Genomic DNA, 25964 nt, shown 5'->3' with positions numbered 1-25964 from the left:
GACTGAATAAAGAGATTTTTAAAAATTCATACTTAATTCAAGAGGGATTTTATATGAGTACAAAGTGCAGATAAAGCTTTGTCCGTGAATAACTTTGCCTAAACTATAAATTCTAAAGCAATTTTTTCCTTATGAAAATCTGTTGCTATTTGTTTTGTATGCGTGTTTTCTTTGCAAACTGTATTTTAATGTTTTCCTCTATAGATTTCAACAGCTTTTCCTGTTTTGTGGAATATAAAAGTTGACATACTTACATTTAGAAATTTTAGAAACTCTGTGTTATTAACTATATATGTTAAGCATATACTTTTTGTTTCTCCCTTCTGCCTTGTGAATGATTCTAAAATTTTCAGTTAATTAAAAATTGCTGCATCAGTTTCCCTCTTGAGGAATATTTCTTTAGCACAATGTTTTTGATTTAGTGAGCTCATTCAATAAGTGAACTTACACAAAGAATGTTGAATTTCCCAAAAGCTCAGTTTTTATCAGAGCATCAGACCAAACTTTTCAGAGCAGTAGAGCAAGGTACTTTTTAAAAAAAATGCTTTTTACCTTGTGTTGCTTTGATATTATACTTGCCATATTCCAAAAAGAATTTAAGGCAGGCAAATGATAAAGGTGAATGTTTACTGCAGTGCAGTCAGGTATGCGATTTGACTTGTTAGTTGAATCAGAGCAGAGGTAAAAATGGACTCTTCGAAAGCTCTTACTGTTTCACAGAGTCTGCAAGGGTGCTGCACATTGCAGTGGTTCCAGGAATGGGGGGGAAAAAAGAGAGAGAGAGCCTGCCCTCAAGAAGTTCTCTAGGCTATCTGTGGAGACAAACTTACAGAGTGTATCACTATGGTTATAAGGGCAGTGGTAGGTCCCAAAGTACTATAAGAGATTTGTCACCTGGGCTGGGAGATGGAGAGGGAATGAGTGCATCCAACGAGAGAGGTGATGCTCAAATTGAGTCTTGAAGGATGAATATCTTCCATTAATGAGGAGGGGATAGAAGTAATAGTTTCTAGACCCTGCTGTGATACTATCAGTGAGATATTAAGGAAGCTGCTTAATACTGGTGTAAGTTTTCCTATTTCAATGTGGGATATTTTCCTATATAAATGTAAGATATTTCACATTTTTGAGGTAAACCTTTGAATTCTGGAATGCATTTTACACTTATATCTCAATTTGGACTGGCCACATTTTAAGCACTCAGTAGTAGCTGCTAGTAAGATGGTACATGTTGGATGGTACAGATCTAGAATATGAAAATCTTGTATTTCTAATTTGATTCCTACGTGAAAAGGAAAAGCAATGAGAAAAAGGTAAAACATTTCCATGAGAAATGGTTTTAGTGTTTTTCTTCTATTTTGAAAGGGCACGTTTATTAGGAAAAAGATACCTGCGTAGACCTAGGTGGGCAGTCTTGGGGCAAGATCTGCCAAGAAACGTATTAGTAGTAGTTTATAATTTCTAGTCATTTTGGTAGTATTAATACATAATGCTTTTTTGATTGGAGTTATGTTCTCCTACTTGGAAATAATATCACTGTAGGATATTTTTCAGTTTGTTCATTTTTGATCTTTATTTTGTACTTCTCTGTATATTTTGTATCCCTCCTTTTCTCTGCAGTTTTATTTATGACAAGATAGAGTCAAAACACAATGGTAGCATGCACATGAATGTTTAGGCACTTTAAGGAGAATTATTCAACTTTATAATTGTATAAATTTCACATTTCCATCTCAGTGAAGTAGGAGGGTTCCAGTTTTTTCCACAACCTTGCCAACACTTTTTATTTTCCATTACAAAAATATATAGTCATTCTAGTAGCTGTGAAATGGTATCTCTTTGTGGTTTTGATTTGTATTTCCCTATTGAACGTCTTCCTTGCAGTAAACTTCCTTTTTATATGGTTGTTTCCAATAATTGGATGCATGTAATATACCGATTTTAAAATGCCTGTTATATGCTAGGCATTCTTTATAATTTATTTGATTGCCATTATGAGATAAGATCTGTGTTTTACACATGAGAAAAACTAAGACAAATGGAGATTAAATAGTTTAAGATTATTTGAGCTCAGTTCTCTTTATTTTCTCTACAAAATTAACAGCTTCATGCAGTTGGTGTCATGTAAAAATAAAATCTTGCTAGCCGTAGAAATTGATGGTATTAAGAGGGAAAATTCTAGAAGTACTTATGTCAGTTTTTCATTATTATCCCCTATTTGGGGTGTTCTCGGTTTTATTTTTTCCTACCTTAAAACATGTTGGAAGCATATACATAACATTTAATACAAAAGCTTACTATTGTCATGTTAGAATTGGAGTAATTTAGGGTATATTTAATGATTCATGTTAAATGAATGAACAATAAAGTAGTCCAAAGTTCAGTAATTATCTCCTCAAAGCAGTAGCACTGTTGGAATTCTGAGTTGGATTGAAAGTGCTTTGTCAGTAAAAAGTCTTTCAACAGGAACCTCTTGCTGTGGCTTTGTCCCCCCTTCCTTATTCCCCTTTCAAACATACACATCCTCAGACTCAGAAAGTTATTCTGAATGAATACCCTAATTGTGATTCTCTTATGTGTATAGTGTTGCTCCTAAGGGTTGGAGGTAGTGTAATAACTACTAGTACTTATTAGGCTACACTAATAACTACAGCAATGACTGTAGTCATTGCTTTTTTGTCCACATGAGAGAGTTAACCCCTTTATTAATTACTTGTAGTCCCTGGGTAAAGCATAATTGTAAGAGTGGTATGGAGTTAAAGAATGCAGAAGGCAGATTAGTATCATCCAACTTTAAAATTTTGAAGAAGTGCAAGAAGGCTCTTCTCTTAGCATTTCCCGTGATGTTCTTTTCCTGTGTCAGGTTACAGTTCCAATTTCTTCTTTTCCTTGACTACACTATTAAAAATAGCATCCCCCCTACTAAGCCATTCTGTCACATTACTGTTTGTTGTTTTTTTTTTTACCCCATTCTATTTACTGTCTCAGTTTACCATATTTGTTTGCTTGTTTAAATCAACCCACTTAATCCTAGTTCAAATCACTGCTGTCTTTTTTCCTAGACTATTTGAAACAGTGTGCTGTTTCAATTACCGGCTAATTGGTATCCCAGTTTCCATTTCTTTTCTCATGTCCATTTTCCATAGAACAAATAGAGATCTTTGATCAGGGTAAATCAGATTGTAACAGGGACCAAATCAGATGTTCCCCAGGAAAGGGGGAGGTTTCAGGTTCCCTGCCTCACCCAAGGAAGGGTAGAGCTGTGCGGAAAGGAGGTGAAGCTGCAGAGGAGACTGGAGGAAGGAAGGAAGCAGGATGGAGAGCCAGGAGGAGACCTGCAGGAGGCACATGGAGCAGAGAGACGTGAAGAAGCTGCACTTGATTCTTGGTCCTGGACTGGTTGAAACAGACGTGTGTGAGAGACCCGTGGGGAGGTTACCACGGGTATCTTGATTCTGCTTTTGCTTTTTCTGTCCCAGGTGTGCTGAGCCCCTTTTGCCCCTTTTCTACAGGGCCACATCAGTAGGTGCCTTAGACTTGTGGCAGGCCTTTGTGCCTCAGTGGCCCTACTTTGGGCCTATCCTCTTTGGCTGGGCATTTGCCCATGAGGAGATGGGTAACTTTGGGTGCTTAATTTGCCAACTATTTTACATATTCTTTCTCTTCTCTGTTGCTTACTAATTGTATTAAAGTTCCTTTGCATTAAAGGTCGTAATGTACTACAGTATGTACTGTCTTGATGTGGAGTATGGCAGAAGCTATTTAGAGCAGGTAGGTGTGGGGTTCCTGGGGTTCCTGCTTGATAACACAATCACGTAAATGTCTCTGCAAAAAACCCACATCTTTGGCTTTCTGTTACACTTATTTGAATATATTAGTGTCTCCAATCCTCCACTGAAATACATTAAATTTAAGATTTCGTATTGATAGATTTTAGGGTTACTTTTCTGAGTGAAGATATTTTGATTTTTCATATAATTGAGTGTGGTGATTTAACTTGTTCTTGATTTTATTAAAAAATGTTTCACTAAAAATCCACAGAATGGTGTATGTTAGGTTGCAATGTGGAAATTTGTGTCATAGCCTCAACTTGAAAGTGTAACTGCATATTTAGCATATCTAAATTAGGAGGAAAAGGTTAAATTTTACAAATCAGTTTATTGTAGCAACCTCCCTTTAAGACCAGACTCTAGAAAATAAGATTGATTTGACCATAACTCCACAAAATTTATTGTATTGGGGAAGAAACTAATCTCTACCTATCTAGACCTCTGCCTTTGGCTGGAGAATAATTGATGAGAGATTAGCAAGAGAAAAGACAAACTTTATTTTTTTTAAGATTTTTATTTATTTATGCATACAAGAACTGGGATGTAGGCACGAGTTGCGGGAGGTAAAAGAATTCACCAGAGACAGAGTGGGGAGCAGAACAGGCAGGCTGACTGAAATACACTGCTGGGGGGAGCAGCAGGAGAGACCAGAGAGGTCTGCTGGGCCATGTAGTTAGCTCCCTGGCCTGTGGGGATCGAATTTGTGCAGCAGAGGCTGTGTATAGCTTCACAGTGCTGTGCCTAACCCCTTGCACCACCAGGAGGGCCCAAACTTTAATTATATACATGGGAGGCCCATCCATAGAATAATGGAACTATCATGTCATCATCCCAGTAAAGTTATATAAAGTTTCAAAAGGGGATAATACATTTAAAAGTGAAAGACAAAACAAAGATTTTTGCAATTTAAAGAAAAGGTAATTTTGCAGGGTTAATCTACATAGGTACCCTTTGAAAATAGACCTTGGAAACCTTAGTGTGGGCGAGAAGGCTGTCTTTTAAACTACTGCATGAGCCACCACAAAGAATTTTTATTTCCTGTTTTTAGAGAGATAATTAGGCAAAAAACATTCTTGTATCTTCTGTCTCTTAATTTCTTTCAATTTGAAATAATCAGCATGCCACTGAGACACATCCTGAGGCAGTCTGTCTTTGGCCCCAACTTTAGTAAGAACTGAAGCCATTTTTTTTTTTTTAGTAATCTTTTGATCTACATTACTCTGTGACCCCATTAGGCTCATTCCTTAGTATATTTTTATCCTGCTTGGGCTTCGCTCAACTTCTTAAGATATGTTTGGTGATGTCTTTCTTGTGAAATGTTTTTGGCCATTTTCTCTTCAAATATTTTCTGTCTTCTTCTGGCACTCCAGTTACATATATGCTAGACCATTTGAAGTTGACCCACAGAACTCAGGAATATGCTGTTTAACCTCCACTCTTTTTTCCTATTTTAGTTTGGATATTTTCTGTTGATCTCTCTGCAAGTCTCCAATGATTTCTTTTGCTATTAAATCCATCTAATTAATTTTTCTTTTCTGAATCAGTTTTCTTTCCTAGAATTACAATTTGATTCTTTTATAATTGTGTAATTTTGCTGGACCAGCCACCCCCTCCCCCCCTTTCAGGAATAGTGTCCCATCTTTTTTACTTGATCATTTATTATTTTCATCATTATTTAAAGTTCCTGTTTGATAATTCCAAAATTTTGACCATTCTGTCGGCTTATGTTGACTGTTTCTGTAACCATGGGTGATATTTTCTTTTTTCTTTGTCTCATTGTCTTTGATTATATGTCAGAGACCTAATGTAAAACAACATTAGAGCCTGAAGTTTTCTTGTTATTAATATTTATCTCCAAAATATCCTTTATTCTGTCAAACTGCTAAATTGAAAGATTCTGATTTATAAGTGAGATGGGTCTGTGTTTTGTTGCAACTTTTAATTTGGTTTAGTTCACCACTAGGTTAAAACACTTGGGGGTGAATCATGACTTTCTCTTTAGCAGGATTTGGGATCTGAGCAGCGACTTGATTCCACAAATTTGTTTTGCAGCTTAGCTGCCAACTTTTTAGGTCACTGGGAAGTCTGTTCTCTATTGCTTCCTTGCTTTCTTTCTGTATCTCAGGAGTTCTTGTCTTGCTTCTCTTAACCCAGCCTCAGGAGGGCAGTTGTCTGTGAAGGTCTGTAATGCCTTGGAGATCTTTTTCTCAGTTATCTTGCCTTGTCCCTAGCCTTTGGTAGATAAAAGTACAGAGTGCCACAGATGAATTTCTCCCTGCTCACTTGTTTCAGTCTTCCTTTGGAGGGTGACTGATTTCTTTGTACTTTAGGGGTGGGGGTCCACATATTTCGGGGGGATGTCTTTTTCTGCCTTTCTGTCCTGTCCGTAGCTTTTAGTGTGCTATCTGTGCATTTTATGCCACTCAGTTTTACCTACGCCACTCCTTATAATTTTAATCTGCATGCTTGATTACATGTGATGGGTAAAAGTTTGTTAAAGGACTGACTTCTGATTATGTCAGACTATGGTGCATCTCTTTTGCTTTTCAGGTGAGAGTAGCAGTGGGCCTGCCTCCCCTATGAAGAGTTTATCACTTTTTGGTTATTTAACTCATCAGATTTTTTGGTGTTTCCTACTCTGATAAGTCTTAAAACTTTTTTTATCTTATGTAGCTTGTTTTTCATTGTTGGAGTGAGTCTTTTGCTACTTTGTATTTCCTAGTAAGTGAAAATTCCTCTACTACACATTTATTACCTTCTTTTAAAAATAATTAAGCTTACAAACAATGTAATATTTAAACTACCAAAGTTTAGATAGTGAAAAGTAAATCTCCTGTTTGCCGTTGCTTCTCCCTGGTTTTCCTGTTTTCATTGACATACTAATTCCTTACCTTTATTGCCTTTTTTTTTTTTAAAGCTTTATTTATTTATTTATACAAGCACTGGGTACAGTCAGACGAGCAGGAGGGTGAGAGAATTCACCAGAGCCAGAGCAGGGAACAGAACAGGCAGACTGACGAAATACACTACTGAGGGGAGCAGGAGAGGTCTGTCGTGCTATGTGGGACCCTTGCTGTTGGCTGGGGATCGAACCGGCGCTGCAGAGGCTGCAGGCAGCTTCTCAGCCCAGCGCTCAACCGCTGTGCCACCAGGGGAGGCCCACCTTTATCACTTTTGTCTCCCAAGGTGTTTCTTTCTTTCCAGTCAGACTCTTCCATCTGTCCTTCTGATTCTGTCCTATTCAGCTGTACCCAGTATATTTGAGCTAGTATTTTAATGTACTTTTTAAAAAAGATTTATTTATGCATATGAGAGCTGGGGTACAGGCCAGAGGTGCAGGGGATGGGGTGAGAGGATTCACCAGAGACGGAATGGGGAGCAGAACAGGCGGATCTACTGAAATAAACTGCTGAGGGGATCAGCATGTGAGACAGGAGAGGTCTGCTGTGCCATGTGGGTCACCTCCTTGGCTGGGGATTGAACTCATGCTGAAGGAGTTACAGATATCTTCATAGTGCTGCATCTTAACCCCTTGCACCACCAGGGAGGTTTGCACCACCAATTTTTATGTTCTCTTAAGTACCTTACAGAATACTGAAGACACTACACTTTTTGGTGAAAAATTATGTCCTGATCGGGTATACATTAGGCTTAATTTTATTTAACAATTACATAAATGAGAACTTGTTTGAGAACTATTTTAGATGCTAGAGATGCTGGAGTGAATTGAAGAGATAAAAATGAAATTTAGAGAGGAAAGATAGACGGTAAAATAAAGAAAATATATAATATACAGGATGGTAGTAAATGTTAAGGAGAAAATAAAGTGCACAGACAGTGGAGGTGTTGTTGAAATTTGGAGCAGAGGGGTGACAAAATGTAGGTTTTCAAATATCACTGGCTGCTTTGTTGAAAATAGTCTGAAGGTGGGGGGTGGCAGAGACAGATTGGGAGGCTATTTCGGTAATCCAGTCAAGAGATGATGGTTGATTTAGGATAGTAGCAAGAATATAAGGAATGAAGAAATGCTTAGTTCAGATACTTTAAGCTATAAGATTTTATTTTATTTAAATTTTTTTTATTTATTTATGCATAGAAGAACTGGGGTGTAGGCCAGAGTTGAGGGAAGTGAGAGGATTCACTAGAGACAGAGTGGGGAACAGAACAGGCAGACTGACTGAAATACATTGCTGAGGGGAGCAGTGGGTGAGACAGAAGAGGTCTGCTGTGCCACGTGGGTCAGCTCCCTGTCCATGGATCGAGCTTGTGCTGCAGTGGCTGTGATAGCTTGATAGTGCTGAGACTTTAACCCCTGTGCCACCAGGGAGGCCCCTGAAGCTGTAAGATTTTATATGCGTATCTATGCCTATCTCACAGAGACACCATATTGCTGACTTCCTAACAAGCTATAATTGAATTAGGATTTCTAATTTAATTCAAATAAGTAAAGTAAATTTATTGGGTATGCATATAATGACAAGAGTATGCAATCATCTTTTTTTTTTTTTTTTAAAGAAATCAGTCTTTTTTTTTTTTTTTAAGATTTTTATTTATTTATCTATATAAGCACTGGGCACAGTCAGAAGCGCGGGAGGGTGAGAGAATTCACCAGAGCCAGAGCAGGGAGCAGAGCAGGCAGAAGACCGAAGTACGCTGCTGAGGGGAGCAGCGGGCGGCAGGAGAGGTCTCCGCGCCATGTGGGACCCTCCTCCGGTGGCCGGGGAGCAGCCGGGGATCGAACCGGCGCTGCAGAGGCTGGGGGCAGCTTCGCAACCCAGCGCTCAACCGCTGCGCCACCGGGGAGGCCCCCTGCAATCATCTTTTATTGATGGGAATGTCTTACTTTTCAGTGTTTTATATTTTAAAGTGCAATGAATATTTTTAATATAAATTGATCATGTTATGCAGTACTGATGAAGTTATTCACATATGGTGAAAATCATAGAGAAATCATATTTTATAATTTTTTTCTTAGGTTTTTTTGCAGTCTTTCTTACCCTTTCCCCATATCTCTTCATGAGTAAGGGCAGTGTTCTTAATTTAGTTTATTGACTGGCGAATGATAAGGGATAGGGTAGCACTTGTATATTTTTATGGCATCTCAAAAAAGTTAGATTTGTGTTCATATAAAACACCTCACAATTTGTAATACAGGTGTTTGTTGTTTTTCACATGCCATATATTATATAGATATGAAATGTGGTATTTGAAATATGTAGAATATGTAGAGTAAATCTTTTTAAATGTGGAATAACACAGAAAAATGCATAAAGTTTATATGATTGTTTAACAAATAACTGTAAAATAAACATTTGTGTAACCAGTCATTAGATTAGTAATTAAAATATTGCTGGTATTCTAGAAGTTTCCAGTGTACTTCTCCCTGATCATGAATCCTTCCATGAGTAGCCACTATCCTAATCTTTCCCCTCCTTTTTTGTTTTACCATTATCTAAGTATCCTTAAACAATGTAGTTTAGTATTTCAGCTTCATCTGAATGGAATCATTCTGTGTATTTTTATCTCTCCACTTGCTTAGTATTATATTTCTGAGTTTTATCCATTTTTTAAAAAATAACTATATTTGTTCATTGGCATCACTATATAAAATTATTGATACATTGATTGAGCTGTGATGAAAGACATGTTTAGTCTTTGTTCCTGGTTCCTAGCATGCAATTCCAAAACCCCTTGGAATCTCTGGAATTGTAAGATGTCTTTTGTATGCTAGTGAAATGACTTATGTCTGGGACCCCTAGATAGATTCAGAATCTGGACTGGTTGCCAGAAAGATCAGAGCATGATTAGAGGATTGGAATTTTCGTCCCCAGCCTCCTGACTTCTGGTGAGGAGCTAGGAGCTGGAGATTGTAATTATGTCTGTGTAATTAAATCACCACAGATTCTTAAATGAAGAGGAGAACTTGGGATTAGTAACCATATTGAGATGCTGGTATGGTGGCACTTTCAGAGAGACCTTGGAATTTCCATATACTGCCCCCTTTTATCCCAGCCTTAGTCGGTGCATTCCTTCTATCAGTCTATTCTGAGATATATCTTCTATAATAAACTGGTGATAATAGTAAGTAAGCTCTTTTGTTGTGTTCTGTGAGCTGTTGTAGCAAATTATCAAACCTGAGAGGGAATTGTGGGAACCTGCAATTTGTACCCTAGTTGGACAGGTGTTTGGGTAACCTGGGGCCCCAACACTTGTTGATTGGCATCTAAACTAAGAACAGTAATGTTGGACTTAGCCTATAAACCTGTGGAGTCTGACACTAATTCTGCTAGGTAGTTAATGTCTGAATTGAGTTGAATTGTATGATGCCCAGTCAGTGTCTGGAAAGTTAGAGAAATTGGTTGTTGGTATAGAAAAACACATTTGGTGTCAGAAGTGTTGCACATTGAAGCAAACTATGAACCTTTTATCGTTTATACATGCCTGGATTAATAAAAATTTGGGTTATTTCCTATTTGGGACTAATACGTAGACAAGTTATTTGAATGTTCTTATGCATATATTTGGGCCATATATACAAGAATTTCTCTAGGATATATGTATCCTGGGGTGTACTTGCTGGGCCATCGAGCAAGTATATCTTCAATTTTTCTATATAATCCCTGTTTAATGAAATAATTCTGTGAATTTATATTTATTCCAGCATTGTGTATGTTTTTTCGTTGCTTTGTAATCATTTAGTATTGGAAGATTTAAATTGTTTTCCCAGTGTTGCATGTGTATAGTGTTGTTTCACTATGGTTTTAATATGTATTTCTCTAATTAGTAAGCTTGAACCCTTTTTCATTTATTTATTGGCCATTGAATTTCTCTTTTGTGATGTTTGTATCTTTACTATTTTTCTTTTAGATTGTCTTTTATTTAATTTGCAGGAGTTATTGATCCAGGATTTGTAGCCTTTGGTTTTGTATTAAAAAGTATCTTTTCTGTGTCTTCTTGTCCTTTTCTTTGATCTTTTGATGAATGAAAAATTTGAATTTTAATACAGTAAAATTTATTAACTTTTTGCCTTATGGTTAGTGTTTTCTACATCTTGCTTTAAAAATTTCCACTTCGTTTGATTAAAAATTTTTATACTTTTGAGTAAAATAGGAGCCCACTTCATTTTTCCTCCATTTGTTCCAGCATAATTTATTGAAAGGACAGTTTTCTCTTCACTGATGCCATTTTGTCTTAGTTAGGGCTGTGTGTGTCTGTTTCTGGCTTCATTGCCATTTTTTTTTTTTAAAGATTTGTCTCTGCTTGCATAAATACCATGCTATTTTAAGTAAAGTTTGTTTTATAATATACTTTTATTGGCTAGAGCAAGTCCTCCAACCTTGTTCTTTATAAAGAGTGTATTAGCTATATGCCCTTTTGGTTACTCATATTTTCGATCACCTTGTCAAAAATAATTTTAAAAGGTTGTTTGAATTTTGATTGGGATTGCATTCAATGTATAGATCTATTCCAGTAGAGGCAGCATCTTTAAAAAAATAAAGTCTTTGACTCCAAAATCATGGAAAAATGTTCTTTATATTCAGATAGTCTTTAGTATTTGTCAGCAAAACTTTATCATTACTCCCATACCGTTTTGTTACATGTATAATACATGTGTTCTGTAGATATTATTGTAAATATTTGAAAATTGCTTTTTCTAATCACGTGTTGCAGGTATATAGAAATGCAGTTGATTTTGGCATGTTAGTAGTGTATCCAGCAACCTTGCTTAAATAACTCTGGCATGTAATTCTCTTAATTTTTTGCATAGTCTTTGGATTATTTAATTTTTTATAAATAATATTTTGTTCCAGTTTGGTCCCTATTCCTCTTGCCTTTTTGTGTTGTCTATGAGCCTATAAAATAAGACTTTAAATAGTTGTAGACATCCTCCTCTCTCATAAAAGGAGTGGCATCATAAGTTCTATTGTCAGTGATGCCTTCATTTAACAACTACAGAATTTTGAGAGTAGAGGATAAATAAAATAGGAATTCATATTCTCAAAGAAATTGTAAATTTGTTAGTCACTTGGTGGTAACAAGTTAATCTAAAAGACAATAAAATGTATTAATTCAGAAATAAATAACCCTAGAATAGAGGAAGAAAGTTGGCATATAGTACATAAGGATGTTTATATGCTTACTGATTCCAGATAACTGTTAACATAAAAATATATTATAGTGAATTAGCACTGCCTGAGCTTTAGCTCTGTTTTCACTACTCACTAGCTACTATGAACGTGGGCAGATTATGTTTTCTTAAACTAAGGATGATAATAATAGTAGCTACTCAGTAGACTACATAGGGATTAAATTAGTTAATATACTGCTTAAAGCAATATTTTCCTCAGTAGACTACATAGGGATTAAATTAGTTAATATACTGCTTAAAGCAATATTTTCCCCATGGTTACTGTGGTCTTTAAAAGTTTATTTTTTGTAAGATTTATTTATTTATGCACACAAGAACTGGGGTACAGGCCAGAGGTGTGGAGGGTGAGAGGATTCACCAGAGACAGTGGGGAGCAGAACAGGCAGATCTACTGAAATATACTGCTGAGGGTAGCAGCAGGTGAGACAGTAGAGGTCAGCTGTGCCACGTGGGTTATCTCCCTGGCCTAGGATCGAACTCGTGCTGCAGTGGCTGCAGACAGCTTCATAGGTTGTGTTTTAACAAACCCTTGCGCCACCAGGGAGGCCCCTAAAAGTTTATTTTTTATGGTGATATAATATTATACTCTGTGGAGTGCCATATTTGTTTCATTGAGATTTATTTTCATTTTAGAAAAGAAATATTTGTATTGTTGTACTCAAATAATCGTTTCTCCGTTTTCTTAGGTATCTTGAATTTTAAGATCAGACAGCATTTAGATGGATAGCAGGACTGGGTTGTTTTTTTTTTTTTCCCTGAAATTTAACTTTAAATAGTAAATGAATGTCTACCACAGGAGAAGCCAAGAGCTTTTAAATTAATTCTTCTGTTTGGGGTCTACAAATTGTATTCAAAAGTTTAATTGAATAGTTTAATTGCCCTCTTTTGAAGAATTTTAAAGTAGCTACAGCCAGTGATTGTCACTGGATTACTTTATATTGGGAAATTTTGGCAGATGGTATATAATCATCATTCAAAAACTAGTTGTATTGTTTTCCCCAGCTTCAATTAGGGGAACATTAGCATTGAAGTTTCCATTTTGAATTAGTATGTAGGAAATTATTTCCTGCTAAATGTTTGACATCAAATGAAGTTTTATTAAAAAGTAGCCACATAAAATATTTTTTTAAAGATTTGTTTTTATTTATGCATACAAGAACTGGGGTGTGGGCCAGAAGTGGGGGCGGCGGAGAGTGAGAGGATTCACCAGAGACAGAGTGGGGAGCAGAACAGGCAGATCTACTGAAATACACTGTGGAGGGGAGCAGCGGGCGAATCAGGAGAGGTCTGTTGCCCCTGGCCGGGTTAGCTCCCTGGCCGGGGATTGAACTCATGCCACCCGTGCCCCAGTGGCTGGTGATAGCTTGATAGCGCTGACTTTAATCCCTGTACCACCAGGGAGGCCCAGCCACGTAAAATATTTAGGGAACATTCTTTGTTCTTTGGAAGAATTTGTGAAAGACTGTTATTGTTTCTTATATTAAAAAATAGCTGAAACACCTGATTACTTTTAGGTAACCTTTTAAATCTTTTATTACCATTGAGTATATATGAAATTATCATTTGAAAAAATGAAATATGGTAATTTAACTATAACAGCTCACTATTACTGGCTACTTAGAGTTGAGTTTACTTTAGCATATACTGCTTTGGGTTGGACAAGTAGCAGAGCAAGCAAATGAACTGATGATGTGAAAAAACACCATGTGCACTATTAAAATATATTTCAAACTTTTTAACTTTATATATTTGTCAGTAATGAGAGGTGACATTAATTTGAAATATTTGGAATAAGTGTATTCTCCATTGAGTAAGCTGTATCTCAGACACTCTTAAAAAAATCCAGATTTCCCTTCCATCATATCATTCCTTCTTTCATTTCATTAAGTATTCTCCTGGCATTTATATTTGGCAGTTAACAAACTGGATTATGCTTGTAGAAGATGCATTGCAGTACAGTTCGGTATCTTGTTTTATTCTAACCCATTTGATTTTGTAAAAAATAGGCCATGTCTTATGGTATGCAGTAATAGTCAATTACACTTGACTCATTTCTTCTACCGTATATCCATAGTCTTAACACCATCTGAAATCCCTTCTTTAAGACTGTCCAGTAAGCTTCCTTCCTTCCTGTTAAAACATATATTTGTTAAATTAAGTTCCATATTTATTAGGCAACATTCTTTTAAATGTTGTGGGTAAGAAAATAATGAACAGAGTCATCTCTGCACTTGTTTATTTTAGTCTGTCGAATAGATACACAGATTCCAAATTCCATGTTAATTAAGATATTTTGGTGATCATGGCAGAAAGTAATTTTCAGCTGACTTAAACCAAAATGGTGATATATTGGCTTATATAAATGAATAAACTGACCTTGGGCATGGATTGAATCCACATGTTTAATGTAATATCCTGAATCTATCTCCTTTATCTTCTGTTCTCTGTGGCTTAGAGTCACTCAGAAATCATCTCCTCAAGTGGTGGCAACGATGGTTACTACAGTACCAAACCTACATCCTATCATCTTAGCAACTACAATAGGGTTAACTCTGATTGGCCAGACTTGGATCCTCTTTGTGGGCCTGGGTAAGGGGGAGGATGGTCCACCCTATGTGGATTAAGAGGAATAAAAGGGAGATAAGTAGATTCCAGAAAAGAAGTTTTTGGAAGAAAGGTTGCTAAGCAGGCAAAAACAGCATAAAGTCTACAAAATTAAATATAATTTTCTCAGCTAAAAGATGAATCGTGATAGGAGCTACTTAAAAGCTTCTGAAAGGAGACCGTATTTGAATTGGGTCCTGAAGGAGAAGGAGAATTTTTCCAGGACAGAATGATTAAAGAAAGGACTTTCTAGGTCATGCATTTGAGAAATTTGGCAGGGAAGAGAGAAAATTAAAATGCAAGCCATTGGAGTCTGAATGGGTATATTAAGATTTTTTTTCTCTCTCAGTATGGAGAAAGTCTGAACGTTTTCATGGTTGAGGAACAGGAGCAAGTAAAGGAGAAATTAACAATGCGAGGGAGACAATCATTGATATAGAAGTAGGGGAATTCAGTGGGATTAAGGATATAAATGGAGGGGACAGCTTCAGAAAGGAAAAGGGAGCTATTCATTCTCTGAGGACAAGTGAAGGAAGATGACAGTGGTGGGGGGCAAGTTAAAACACAGAAATTCGTTGTGAAGTAGGTAACTCACTTCAGTTTTGTTTTCTAAAGGAAGGAGAAAAAAATTTATCAGTTATCTATTGCTTTGTAACCAGTCCAGAATTATCCTCTAAGTTAGCAATTTGCCTCTGAACTTGGGCTGGATGGTTTCTTCTGTTGTTTTGACTTGGATCACTCATGTGGCTGAGGGGGCTCAGAATGGGCTCTGGATGTAATGTCTAAAATGGTGACTTCACCCACATTTCTGGTGATCTGTGCTGACTATTGCCTGGGCCTCTATGCTCACTTACTGTCCATGAATACTCACCTGCTGGTGGTTGCTGTTCAAGAAAGAAGAGCAGAAGGAGTAAGGTCTCTTATAACCTAACTTGGAATGCCTACAGTGTCACTTCTTTAACATTTGATTGGCCGAAGCAAGTCACAGGACCATCACAGGCTGCATCAAGAAATAGATTCCACCTTTGAATGAGAACAATAAAGTCGCATTGCAAAGGGGTGTGTGTGCTGGAATGGGAAGAATTTGTGCCCATTTTACCCCCTTCTACATTTTATTGTGAAAATTTTCATTCAAGCAGCCAATTGAAAGAATTTCAGAGTAAATACCCATGTATTTACCATCTGGAGGCTATCATTAACATTTTCTTATACTTGTCTTATCACATATTTATCCATCTACCATCCCCCTATCTATCAATTTATTATATTTGATGAATTTCAAAGTAATTGATAGGCGTCAATACTTTTCTTTATGTACTTCATGCATATTTAGCAAGAGTCAATATTTGTTTACATTTTTTCTTTTGTATAATGTTTACATACAATAAAGTATACATATTTTAACCTATTTTTTGCAGTCTACCCCAGCAAGGAAAATTTTGGAATAGCTTTTTAGTGAAGTATCTTAGAAATTCAGCTATAGTTGTGTAAAAGGAATTGCAAGTAATATTTGAAGGGTGTCATCCTTGGATACTTCTTTCTTTATGTCCTTAACTCTAATCATTTTCTCATATATGATGAAATGAAAAGTGATGAGGACATTGCTTCAACACTTGGACTTTCTGTGTGTTATATTAGTTTGAATTCACATAGGGTGTTTCCAAGCCGCCTTTCATTAAGCATTTATTGAGCAAATACTATAGACAAGCACTATGATGGAAAAAGATCTTGGGCTGTAAACAGGAGTGCTCTTGCTTTCTAGGCATTCAAACTAGGTGTATCTCAAGCCAGAGTAAGACTAGTATGGTTGTTATTTATTTAATGTTATGCTCCAGGCCTGGGATAAGGCCTGGATAATTGTATCGTTATATTCACTATAACATAGAGATGCTTTTTCATTTTAAAAGTAGGGAAACTAAGGCATGTGGAAAAGTTTTCACTTGCCCAAGGTATACAACTTCAAAATCAAGATGGTACAACTCCAGGGCCTCCCTGGTGGCACAAGGGGTTAAGATGCAAACTGCAGCCACTGCAGCATGAGTTTGATCCCCGGCCAGGGAGCTACCCACATGGTGCAGCAGACCTCTCCTGACTTGTCCACTGCTCCCCTCAGCAGTGTATTTCAGTCAGTCTGCCTGTTCTGTTCCCCAACTCTGTTTCTGGTGAATCCTCTTATCCCCCCCTCCTACGCCTCTGGCCTATACCCCAGTTTTGTATACATAAATAAATCTTTAAAAAAAAAAAAAAAGATGGTACAACTCTAGAACCCACATTTAACTTCTGTCTCATATTGGTTAGAAGCAGGGAATTTGCCCTCTGTTACATCATATATAACTAACCCTTTATGTGGTCACAGTACTTCACATGGTAATCTTGGTCTGAATTAGTGTTTTAAATAGAGGAGTATAAATTTTTATGAACTGATCTTTGAGAAAGTTTAATAAACTGTCTTCTAGCCTGTGAATAAAAGTATTTTAGCAATTAGAAAATGAGAAATTTTAATATTGTAACTGTTGGTTTAACTGCTATTGATCAAACAGACATTAATCAAAACTATATGACAATTTAGCCTTTAATTAGAGAATTATGGCTTCTACAGCTTTTAACACTTTTATCTTGTTCTAATCTGTTATACTTTTAAATATTTTTGTACTGTTACAAATCCTTTTACATTTTTCATAAGTTTTAATATAAATCACGTTCATTGAATTTATTGACTAGGAATTAAATGTTTTTAATGTTAATTTATCAATAGCAAAGGATTGAAACCATTTTGACTTGATAGTTACATCACAGTAAACCCTAACAAAACTCTTAAAATATATGAACTATTAAACCATTTTATGCCAAGAATTCTGCCAGAAGTGTTTATGCCAGAAGAATTTATGCCACTAGAGCCACTAGTTAACCACATTGTGACAACTGAAGTGAAAGCTTCTTGAGTTCATTTACTGTGTTTGTTTTCCTTCCTGTTAATCAGGGAATGGGTTAATGTCATGTATGTCTGAACATCTCCCTTAATTCATGTATGATTTTTTTTTTTAAAGATTTATTTATTTATACATACAAGAGCTGGGATACAGACCAGAGATACGGGGTTGGGGAGGTGAGAGGATCACCAGAGACAGAGACAGAGTGAGGAACAGAACAGGCAGATTGATTGAAACACACTGCTGAGGGAAGCAGTGGGTGAGACAGGAGAGGTCTGCTTCGCCATGTGGGTTGCTCCCTGACCGGCTGGGGATTGAACTTGGCTGGGGATCAAACTCGTGCTGCAGAGGCTGCAGATTGCTTCATAGTGTGGTGCTTAACTTCTTGCGCCACCAGGGAGGCCCATGCCTAAGATATTTTTGAAGTGTTCCTTTACTCACATCATCTTCAACTGTTCATTTTATTTTGTAGTGTATTTTTGTGACTTCAAATCCTAAATCATCTAAGGTAGGTTGCAAAAAAAAAATCTATTTGAGATTAAAAAAATCTAATGAGTGTTATATTTATTTTTACCTATAGGTCTTGATATTTTGGAAGCTCCAAGAGAAAAATAGATTAGGAAAAGTTTTATTCTTTTAAGTGGACATGGCTCAGATATCCAACAACAATGAATTTAAGCAGTGTTCATCTTCACATCTGGAACAAACAAGAACAAAAGATGTGGGAAAAGAAGAAGCATTACAAATGGAAGCAGAGGCTTTAGCAAAATTGCAAAAGGACAGACAAGTGACTGATAATCAGAGACGTTTTGAGTTGTCAACCAACACTAGACAAAAAACACAAGTTTATAATAAACAGGATTATGATCTCATGGTGTTTCCTGAATCAGATACCCGAAAAAGAGCTGTAGATATTGATGTAGAAAAGCTCAGCCAAGCTGAACTTGAGAAACTATTGTTGGATGACAGTTTTGAGCCTAAGAAAACACCGGTATTGCCAGTTACTCCTGTTCTGAGCCCTTCATTTTCAGCACAGCTCTATCTTAGACCTACTCTTCAGAGAGGACAGTGGCCACCTGGACTATCTGCACCTTCCACTTACTCTTTACCTTCCTTTTACCAGTCAACTTACAGTAGTAAACAGACTGCATTCCAAAATGGCTTCAATCCAAGAGTGCCCACTTTTCCACCTACAGAACCTATGTATTTAAGTATTCCAGGACAGTCTCCATATTTTTCATATCCTTTGACACATGCTGCACCCTTTCATCCACCAGGAAGCTTGCCTATCTATCGTCCAACAGTCAGTCCTGACATGGCAAAGCTGTTTGACAAAATAGCTAGTACATCAGAGTTTTTAAAAAATGGAAAAGCAAGGACTGATTTGGAGATAACAAATTCAAAAACTACAATCAGCAATCTACAAGTATCTCCAAAGTCTGAAGATATCAGTAAATTTGACTGGTTAGACTTAGATCCTCTAAGCAAGCCTAAGATGGACAATGTGGAGGTGCTAGGTCATGCGGAAGAGAAAATTGTTCCAGGTTTGCCAGTAGAAGATCCTTGGGATGCTGTTCTTCTTGAAGAGAGATCGTTAGCAAATTGTCACCATGAAAGAAAGGTGAATGGAAAATCTCTTTCTGGAGCAACTGTAACAAGAAGCCAGTCTTTAAATATTCGAACAACTCAACTTACGAAAGTCCAGGGCCAAATATCTCAGGTATGGTCTTTTCTTTTTAATTTCTTTTTTTTTTTTTAAGATTTATTTATTTTTGCATACAGGACCTGGGGTACAGGCCAGAGATGGGGGGGGTGGGGAGTGAGAGGATTCACCAGAGACAGAGTGGGGAACAGAACAGGCAGACTGACTGAAACAAACTGCTGAGGGGAGCAGCGGGCGAGACAAGAGAGGTCTCCTGCGCCATGTGGGTTGCTCCCTGGCCAGCCGGGGATCGAATGTGTGCTGCAGAGGCTGCGGATCGCTTCATAGTGTGGTGGTTAACCCCTTGCACCACCAGGGAGGCCCCCCTTTTAATTTCTTAAACTTAGTAGTAGAACACAGAATTCTTATTTGTGTGCATAATTTATTAGGTAAAAGAAATACTTTGCATTTTGAGTCTTGTTTTCTTTGCTCTTATGTATCCGATGAATTTTACATTGTGTGGTAAAGGACTAAATGTTTTTTTTGTTTTGTTTGTTTTTTTGTGGGTCCTTCGTTGGGGATCGAACTGGTGCTGCAGAGGCTGTGGACAGCCTCGCAACCCAGTGCTCAACCACTGAGCCACCAGGGGAGGCCCCAGGACTGAATGTTTAGATCAGTTAAAAATTGCTTGCTACTAATGTTATCTTTTTTAGTATTATTAGTTTAAAAAACCTCTAGTCAGTGATCTGTCATTGAGAGGCATTTAAGATATTTTTTATCAGTATCTCTTCATTATATGGTTCTACTTTATCTTATGTCTTTAAATTTTTCAGGGGAAACAAGGAATTTTGGTTTTTAACCCGTTGGAGGAATTCTCATGTGTATTTGTTATTTTTAATATATATATACATGCATGAATATATGACCCTGAAAAGAAGGGATAAAAACCTTTTAAAGGGTTCTCCTTTAGTAGCTATATTGATAAAAATGAAAGAACTATAGTTACTGAGTTCCTGTAGTTATACTATCTGGAAAAATTATTTAAGAGTGGCTGGGATAGGTTCCCTCAGAAGAGAGGCAGTAGGGTTTAGACGTTTCCTTTCCAGATAGAGTATATACTTGTACAGATTTGTATTTTTCTCTTAAAATATTTGTGTAGTGTTTAAGCCTCGTTCTCACTTTAATGTGAATTATATAATTCAGTGAATTAGATCAGCATTTACCTACTTTTTAGGTGTTGGGAATCAATATTTAGGGAAAAAGAAGCAGCAAATTTTTGCATGGTTTATTTTGAATTGTTGACTTTTAAAAACCATTTTGTATATCTGGGAGAGAAAGAAGCAGTAGTATGAAGATTTATGAAAAACAAGGATATTTTAGATGACATGATTAGAAAAGTCTCTGCTAGTGCAGTTTTTCAAATATATTTCAACTCTATGTTGGATATACATTTTATTAAATTCTCTTAAACTTTTCAATACTGATTACAAATTACTAATAAAATATCTTAACACCTTTCAATTTAAAAAATATAAGCTTATTGCACATTTTATTTTATTTATTTTTAAAGATTTATTTATGCACACAAGAACTGGGGTACAGGCGAGAGATGTGGGGGGTGAGAGGATTTACCAGAGACAGAGTGGGGAACAGAACAGGGAAGCAGCAGGCAAGGCAGGAGAGGTCCGCTGTGCCATGTGGATAGCTCGCTGTCTGGCCAGGGATTGAACTCGTACTGAAGAGACTGTGGATAGCTTCACAGTTCTGTGCTTATTAGTCCCTTGCACCACTAGGGAGGCCCTTATTGCACATTTTAGATTGAAACCAAAGTATGTCAGATTGTTTTCTCTTAGTAGTCTGCATTAATGTTATCTCATTGTGATTTTTATTTTTACAAAATAGCAATCATTTCCTGAAGTATTTGAAGGGAGAATGACTACCTTTAAGCCAAATAAAAATAAAAGAAGTCAGCTATAGCTAGGAGTATAATTGCTAGTAATTTAAGTTTAGGTTTTTGAAGAATTACCAAAACTTTTTCCTTAATGACTTCACCATTTTACATTCAACCTGAGAGTTCTGGTTTTCCATATCTTTTCCAGTACTTGTTATTTTCCAGTATTTGGTAGTATAGCCCATCCTAATGGATGGAAAGAGATTTGCATTTCCCTGATGACTAATGGTATTGAATATCTTTTCATGTGCTTATTTTCCAAATGTGTATTTATTGGAGAACTGCCTGTTTACATCATTTGCCCATTTAAAATATTGTTCAGGGCCTCCCTGGTGGCACAGCGGTTGAGCGCTGGGCTGCGAAGCTGCCCACAGCCTCTGCAGCGCCGGTTCGATCCCCGGCCACCGGGCGAGGATCCCACATGGTGCACAGACCTCTCCTGCCACCCGCTGCTCCCCTCAGCAGTGCATTTCGTCGGTCTGCCTGTTCTGTTCCCCGCACTGGCTCTGGTGAATTCTCCCACCCTCTCGCGTTTCTGACTATAACCAGTGCTTGTATAAATAAATAAATAAATCTTAAAAAAAAAAAAAGAACAACTTAAAATGAAATATTGTTCATAGCAACTTAATTCTAATACCCAAAAAGTGAAAAGAACTCAGTGTCCTTCAACTGACGAATGTATAAACAAAAGTGGTATGTCTATAGAATGGAATATTATTCACCCATAAATAGGAATATGCTACAACATGGACAAACCTTGAAAACATTATAAGAGAAAGAAAAGCGATCCAGAATACCACACGTTGTGTGATTCCATTTATATGATTTGTTCAGAAAGGCAAATCTATATATACAGAAATCAAATTGGTATTCATCAATGGGACTGGGTGGGGATAAGGGAATGGAGAATTACTATTTAATGGGTATTTGGGAGAGGTTTATGAAAATGTTCTAGAATTAGAATATTGGTGTTCTAAGAATGTAGTGAAGGTCACAAAAACTTGTTAATGTACTGAAAGCCATTATATATTTTTAAATGGTTAAAATGTGAAATATGCTCTGGCAATTATTTTAAAAATTGGAAGGCACTGGTCTACTTGATTGTCTTATCTTGCCAAGGACAGGCCACTGCTGAATTCATTCTTGGATCAATGTTCCAATAGAGATCCCCTCCCCAAATGTGGCTTTCCTTTTTATTGGTTAAGCCTGAGAATATGATGCCAGGTATTTGACACCATGCACTCTGAATTAGGGATATCAGCTGATTATAGTCGTCGTTTGGGAAGGCAGCTACTTAGAATATAGAGCTCTCAGGCACTATGGGACATTGCAGTCCCTTTCTCAGAGGAAAGGATGGCCTGGTAGTGGCTAAGTGTAGGTTCAGCCCTCCCGATGGTAGAAGGTAAAGCCCCTTGTGTATCCAGAGTGAGCAGTCACTTTCAAACAGTTCTACTCCTTGTGTCACATTTCAGTATGTATGCATGCATTTATCCATCTACAATGTATTGTATGTACATAGATTATCTTGAATTTAATATAAATATTTATAAATGACTTTTTTTTCCCATTATATCCTACATTCTTACCTCCCAGCTTTGAAAAGTCACTTGTCCCTTAAAAGAAACAGATTATTACAAGTGAACTGAAATCACCATTCTCGGTGAACTGTGGTTTTCATCTTAACAAGTTGAGGTTTCTGGATACACTGGAATTACTTACTGACCCAAGACTGGAACTGAGAACATAAAGCTACATGTTTTGTATTTATGCTATAAAAGTTCATACAGCTCTATATTTGCTAAGACAGGAGAAAGTTCATGGGAAGCCTGTGAGACCAGAGTAACTCATTATGTAGTAATTGTATTGTAGTTAGTTAAATGAACACTTATATTTTAGAGATATATCCTGAAAAATTTATAAATGAAGGTTATAGATTATAGCTTTAGTAAAATCAAGTGAGCTAGGGGCATGGTGCTTATAGATGATACGAGATGGCCATGTGTTGATAATTGTTGAATCTATTAATGGATATATGATTGTTCATTATATTATTCTCTCTACTATTGTATGTCTTTGAACATTTCCACAATAATAAGATAATAAGTTAGACATCCAGGAGAGGGCCCAGAACTGTTTATCAGAAGAAAAGTTGGTATTCAAACCCATGGAACTCTATATCTTCCCTCCTCCACCTTGTTTTTTTTAAACTCTAATAATAGAACATGCTATTTAGGAAGCAAACTATTATTGACAAACACTAATAGGCAATTTTTTACGGGAGATATTTAACATGGGTCAAATAATGGACTTTCCAAACTAAGTTTTCTGTTGCAGCATTTTGCAGAATTTAGGCCTTCATAATCCTGATTTTCTTGATTCTCTGTGTTTTGGAGTATGCGGAGTAGAGAAAGTAGAAGTGTGGAATTTGAGGGGAAGGAGAAAATTGTTTTTTCCCAAAAAGTTTCATAAGTGATTCCAATACAGCTAACTTGTTACCTCCGATTAGGTGATTTTAAAGTTTCTTCATCCCTTAGGAGCCTATAAAGATGGGAAGGTGATAGGACAAATAGAAAAATATAAAGATAGAGTATTCTGGTGAACAGTTTCTTTGCAACTTAAAACATAGATTGCTAATTCTTTTAGCTTTCTTTCCCTCTTTAGTTGAGACTGGATACTTCTAGTTGAGTTTGTGTCTTCTCAGTCTACCCTCTCATTTAGTGGGGGCAGGGCTCCCTACATTTCTCCCTTTCATTGTCTCCCTTTGTTTATTTTTTTCTGCTCATTTTTAATATCGTCATAGTGCATCATATTTTCCTTATTTAGGGTACCTTCAGAAAGTGTCGTGTAGAAATAGTGAGGATAGGTAATTTCCTAAAGATGGGAAGATCTGGGAATTAAGGTCACATGAGAGTTGCAGAGAACTGCTAGTCGCTGAGACTCTAGGAATTAACTAGGCTTCTGGGTAAGATCATGTTCTTAGATTTTAAAGTATAGAGGGAAGGATCAAGGAGCAAGCAAGTTAATTATGAGAAACATGAGTCAAAGCCAGGTAAGCACAAATAATATGATCAGTTGATGAAGGCATAGTTTTGCTCGGTGGCACAATGTCTGACTTAGGCTACCTGGTGGCTTAGGCTACCTGGCAAATGTTAGAGAGTCTAACTACAGCAAGACTTAGGAGGTATAGAGTTGTTTAATCATTCCATTTTACTCTGCTTTATTAAAACCCTGTTTAATAATTATGTCCGAGCACCACATTCTAAGAGGGGCAAGAGATAAACTTGAAAAGAGAAGGCTACAGCATTCAGTATCTAGAAGCAGTGTTAAGAAATTGATGAAAAGATTGGAGCTATTTTGCCCAAGGAGAATATTAATTGTAGAGTCAAGTCACCTTTTGGATCGATCTTGAGTTTCTTCATCTATGAGGTAAAGTTGTTTAGACTGGATGATTTCTGAGATTACTTTTAAGAATAATATTTAAAGTTTGGAAAGTTGCTATGTAAGAGGAAGTAGGCTTTTTTTTCTTTTAAAGTTTTGTGTTTGGTGGCCTCCCCGGTGGCGCAGCGGTTGAGCGCTGGCCTGCGAAGCTGTCCGCAGCCTCTGCAGTGCCGGTTCGATTCCTGGCCACCGGAGGAGGGTCCCACATGGTGCGCAGACCTCTCCTGCCATGCCTGCTGCTCCCCTCAGCAGTGTACCTCGATCCTTCTGCCTGTTCTGCTCCCTGCTCTGGCTCTGGTGAATTCTCTCACCCTCCTGCGCTTCTGACTGTACCCAGTGCTTGTATAAATAAATAAATAAATTTCTAAAAAAAAAAAAAAGATAAAGTTTTATGTTTGGAATGTAGTTTCTCAATTCAGGGAGCAGAATACCTGAAAATTATAGTATTCTTGTAAAGCAGACCGATCTAAATTTTTCATTGTATTAAATATATTACTTTGTGTTATAGATTTTATCTCTTTAAAGATTTATTTATTTGTGCATACAAGATCTGCGGTACAGGTCAGAAGTGTGGCGGTGAGAGGATTTACCAGAGACAGTGAGAAGCAGAACAGGCAGACTGACTGAAATACACTGCTGAAGGGAGGGGTGGGCAAGACAGGTCTGCTGCTCCATGTGGGTTGCCCCTTGGCCAAGGATCGAAATCCTCAGTGGCTGTGGATAGCTTCATAGTGCTATGTCTGAACCCCTTGCTACGTCTGAACCCCCAGGGAGGCCCCTGTGTTAGATTTTAATAGAGAAAATTAGTAGTAAGTACTGCAAATTAAAATATATTTTATAGAAAGCTTAAGTTTACCAAATCTTATTATTAAAATATTTTTCTTTGTGAATTGAAAAATTCATTTTAGTGACTTAATTTTTAAATCCAGTGTTCCTGAATGTAGAACAGGGACCAATGGGGAATAAAAACCAAGGAGTTAAATAAGGACAAAGGAGTGGCAAAAGATCATTGGTGGTCTAGACAGAGGTTTGGTTTGCACTTGTGGCAGATGCCATAGAAAGGATTTTTATATTCAAAGAAAGGTTTTAAGCCCTTTTATTAATACTAAGATTCCATGATTTTGCTTTTGTTCAAGATAAACTCTGATTTAGGCCGGAAGGGGATGATAAATAAAACACCAGTAGTAGGCTGATTTTAGAAGTTTGTGCACAGAGTTTAACATGGAGTTTTTAATTTCTCACACACTGTTCATCTCTATTTAAAAACTTACCTGAGGTTCATATTTTCTGTTGGGAAATACCATTGCAATGCCTGTACTTTATAATAACTATATACTTAAGTATTCATTTCCTGTAAGAATTTTGTGCTTTATGGCCAAAACTCATTTGGGTGTTTTTCTTCTGGCTCAGCAAGCTTACT

General features: G+C 36.9%; 1 protein-coding gene across 1 annotated transcript in view; it reads left to right on the top strand.

The window, feature by feature from the left end:
* Positions 1–25964, top strand: part of PIK3C2A (phosphatidylinositol-4-phosphate 3-kinase catalytic subunit type 2 alpha) — an 88003-nt gene that overhangs the window by 1376 nt on the left and 60663 nt on the right. The window contains exon 2 of the mRNA XM_037522717.2: positions 18094–19233. Coding sequence (XP_037378614.1) covers positions 18160–19233 — 1074 coding nt within the window. The 5' untranslated portion in view covers positions 18094–18159. The remainder of the gene's footprint in view (positions 1–18093; positions 19234–25964) is intronic.

This window comes from Talpa occidentalis, unplaced genomic scaffold (assembly GCF_014898055.3).
Source record: "Talpa occidentalis isolate TD23 unplaced genomic scaffold, MPIMG_talOcc4v2.1 talOcc4.3, whole genome shotgun sequence".
Classification (NCBI taxonomy): domain Eukaryota; kingdom Metazoa; phylum Chordata; class Mammalia; order Eulipotyphla; family Talpidae; genus Talpa; species Talpa occidentalis.
Note: the sequence above shows the minus strand (reverse complement) of the source record. Positions and strands in the feature narration are given on the sequence as shown.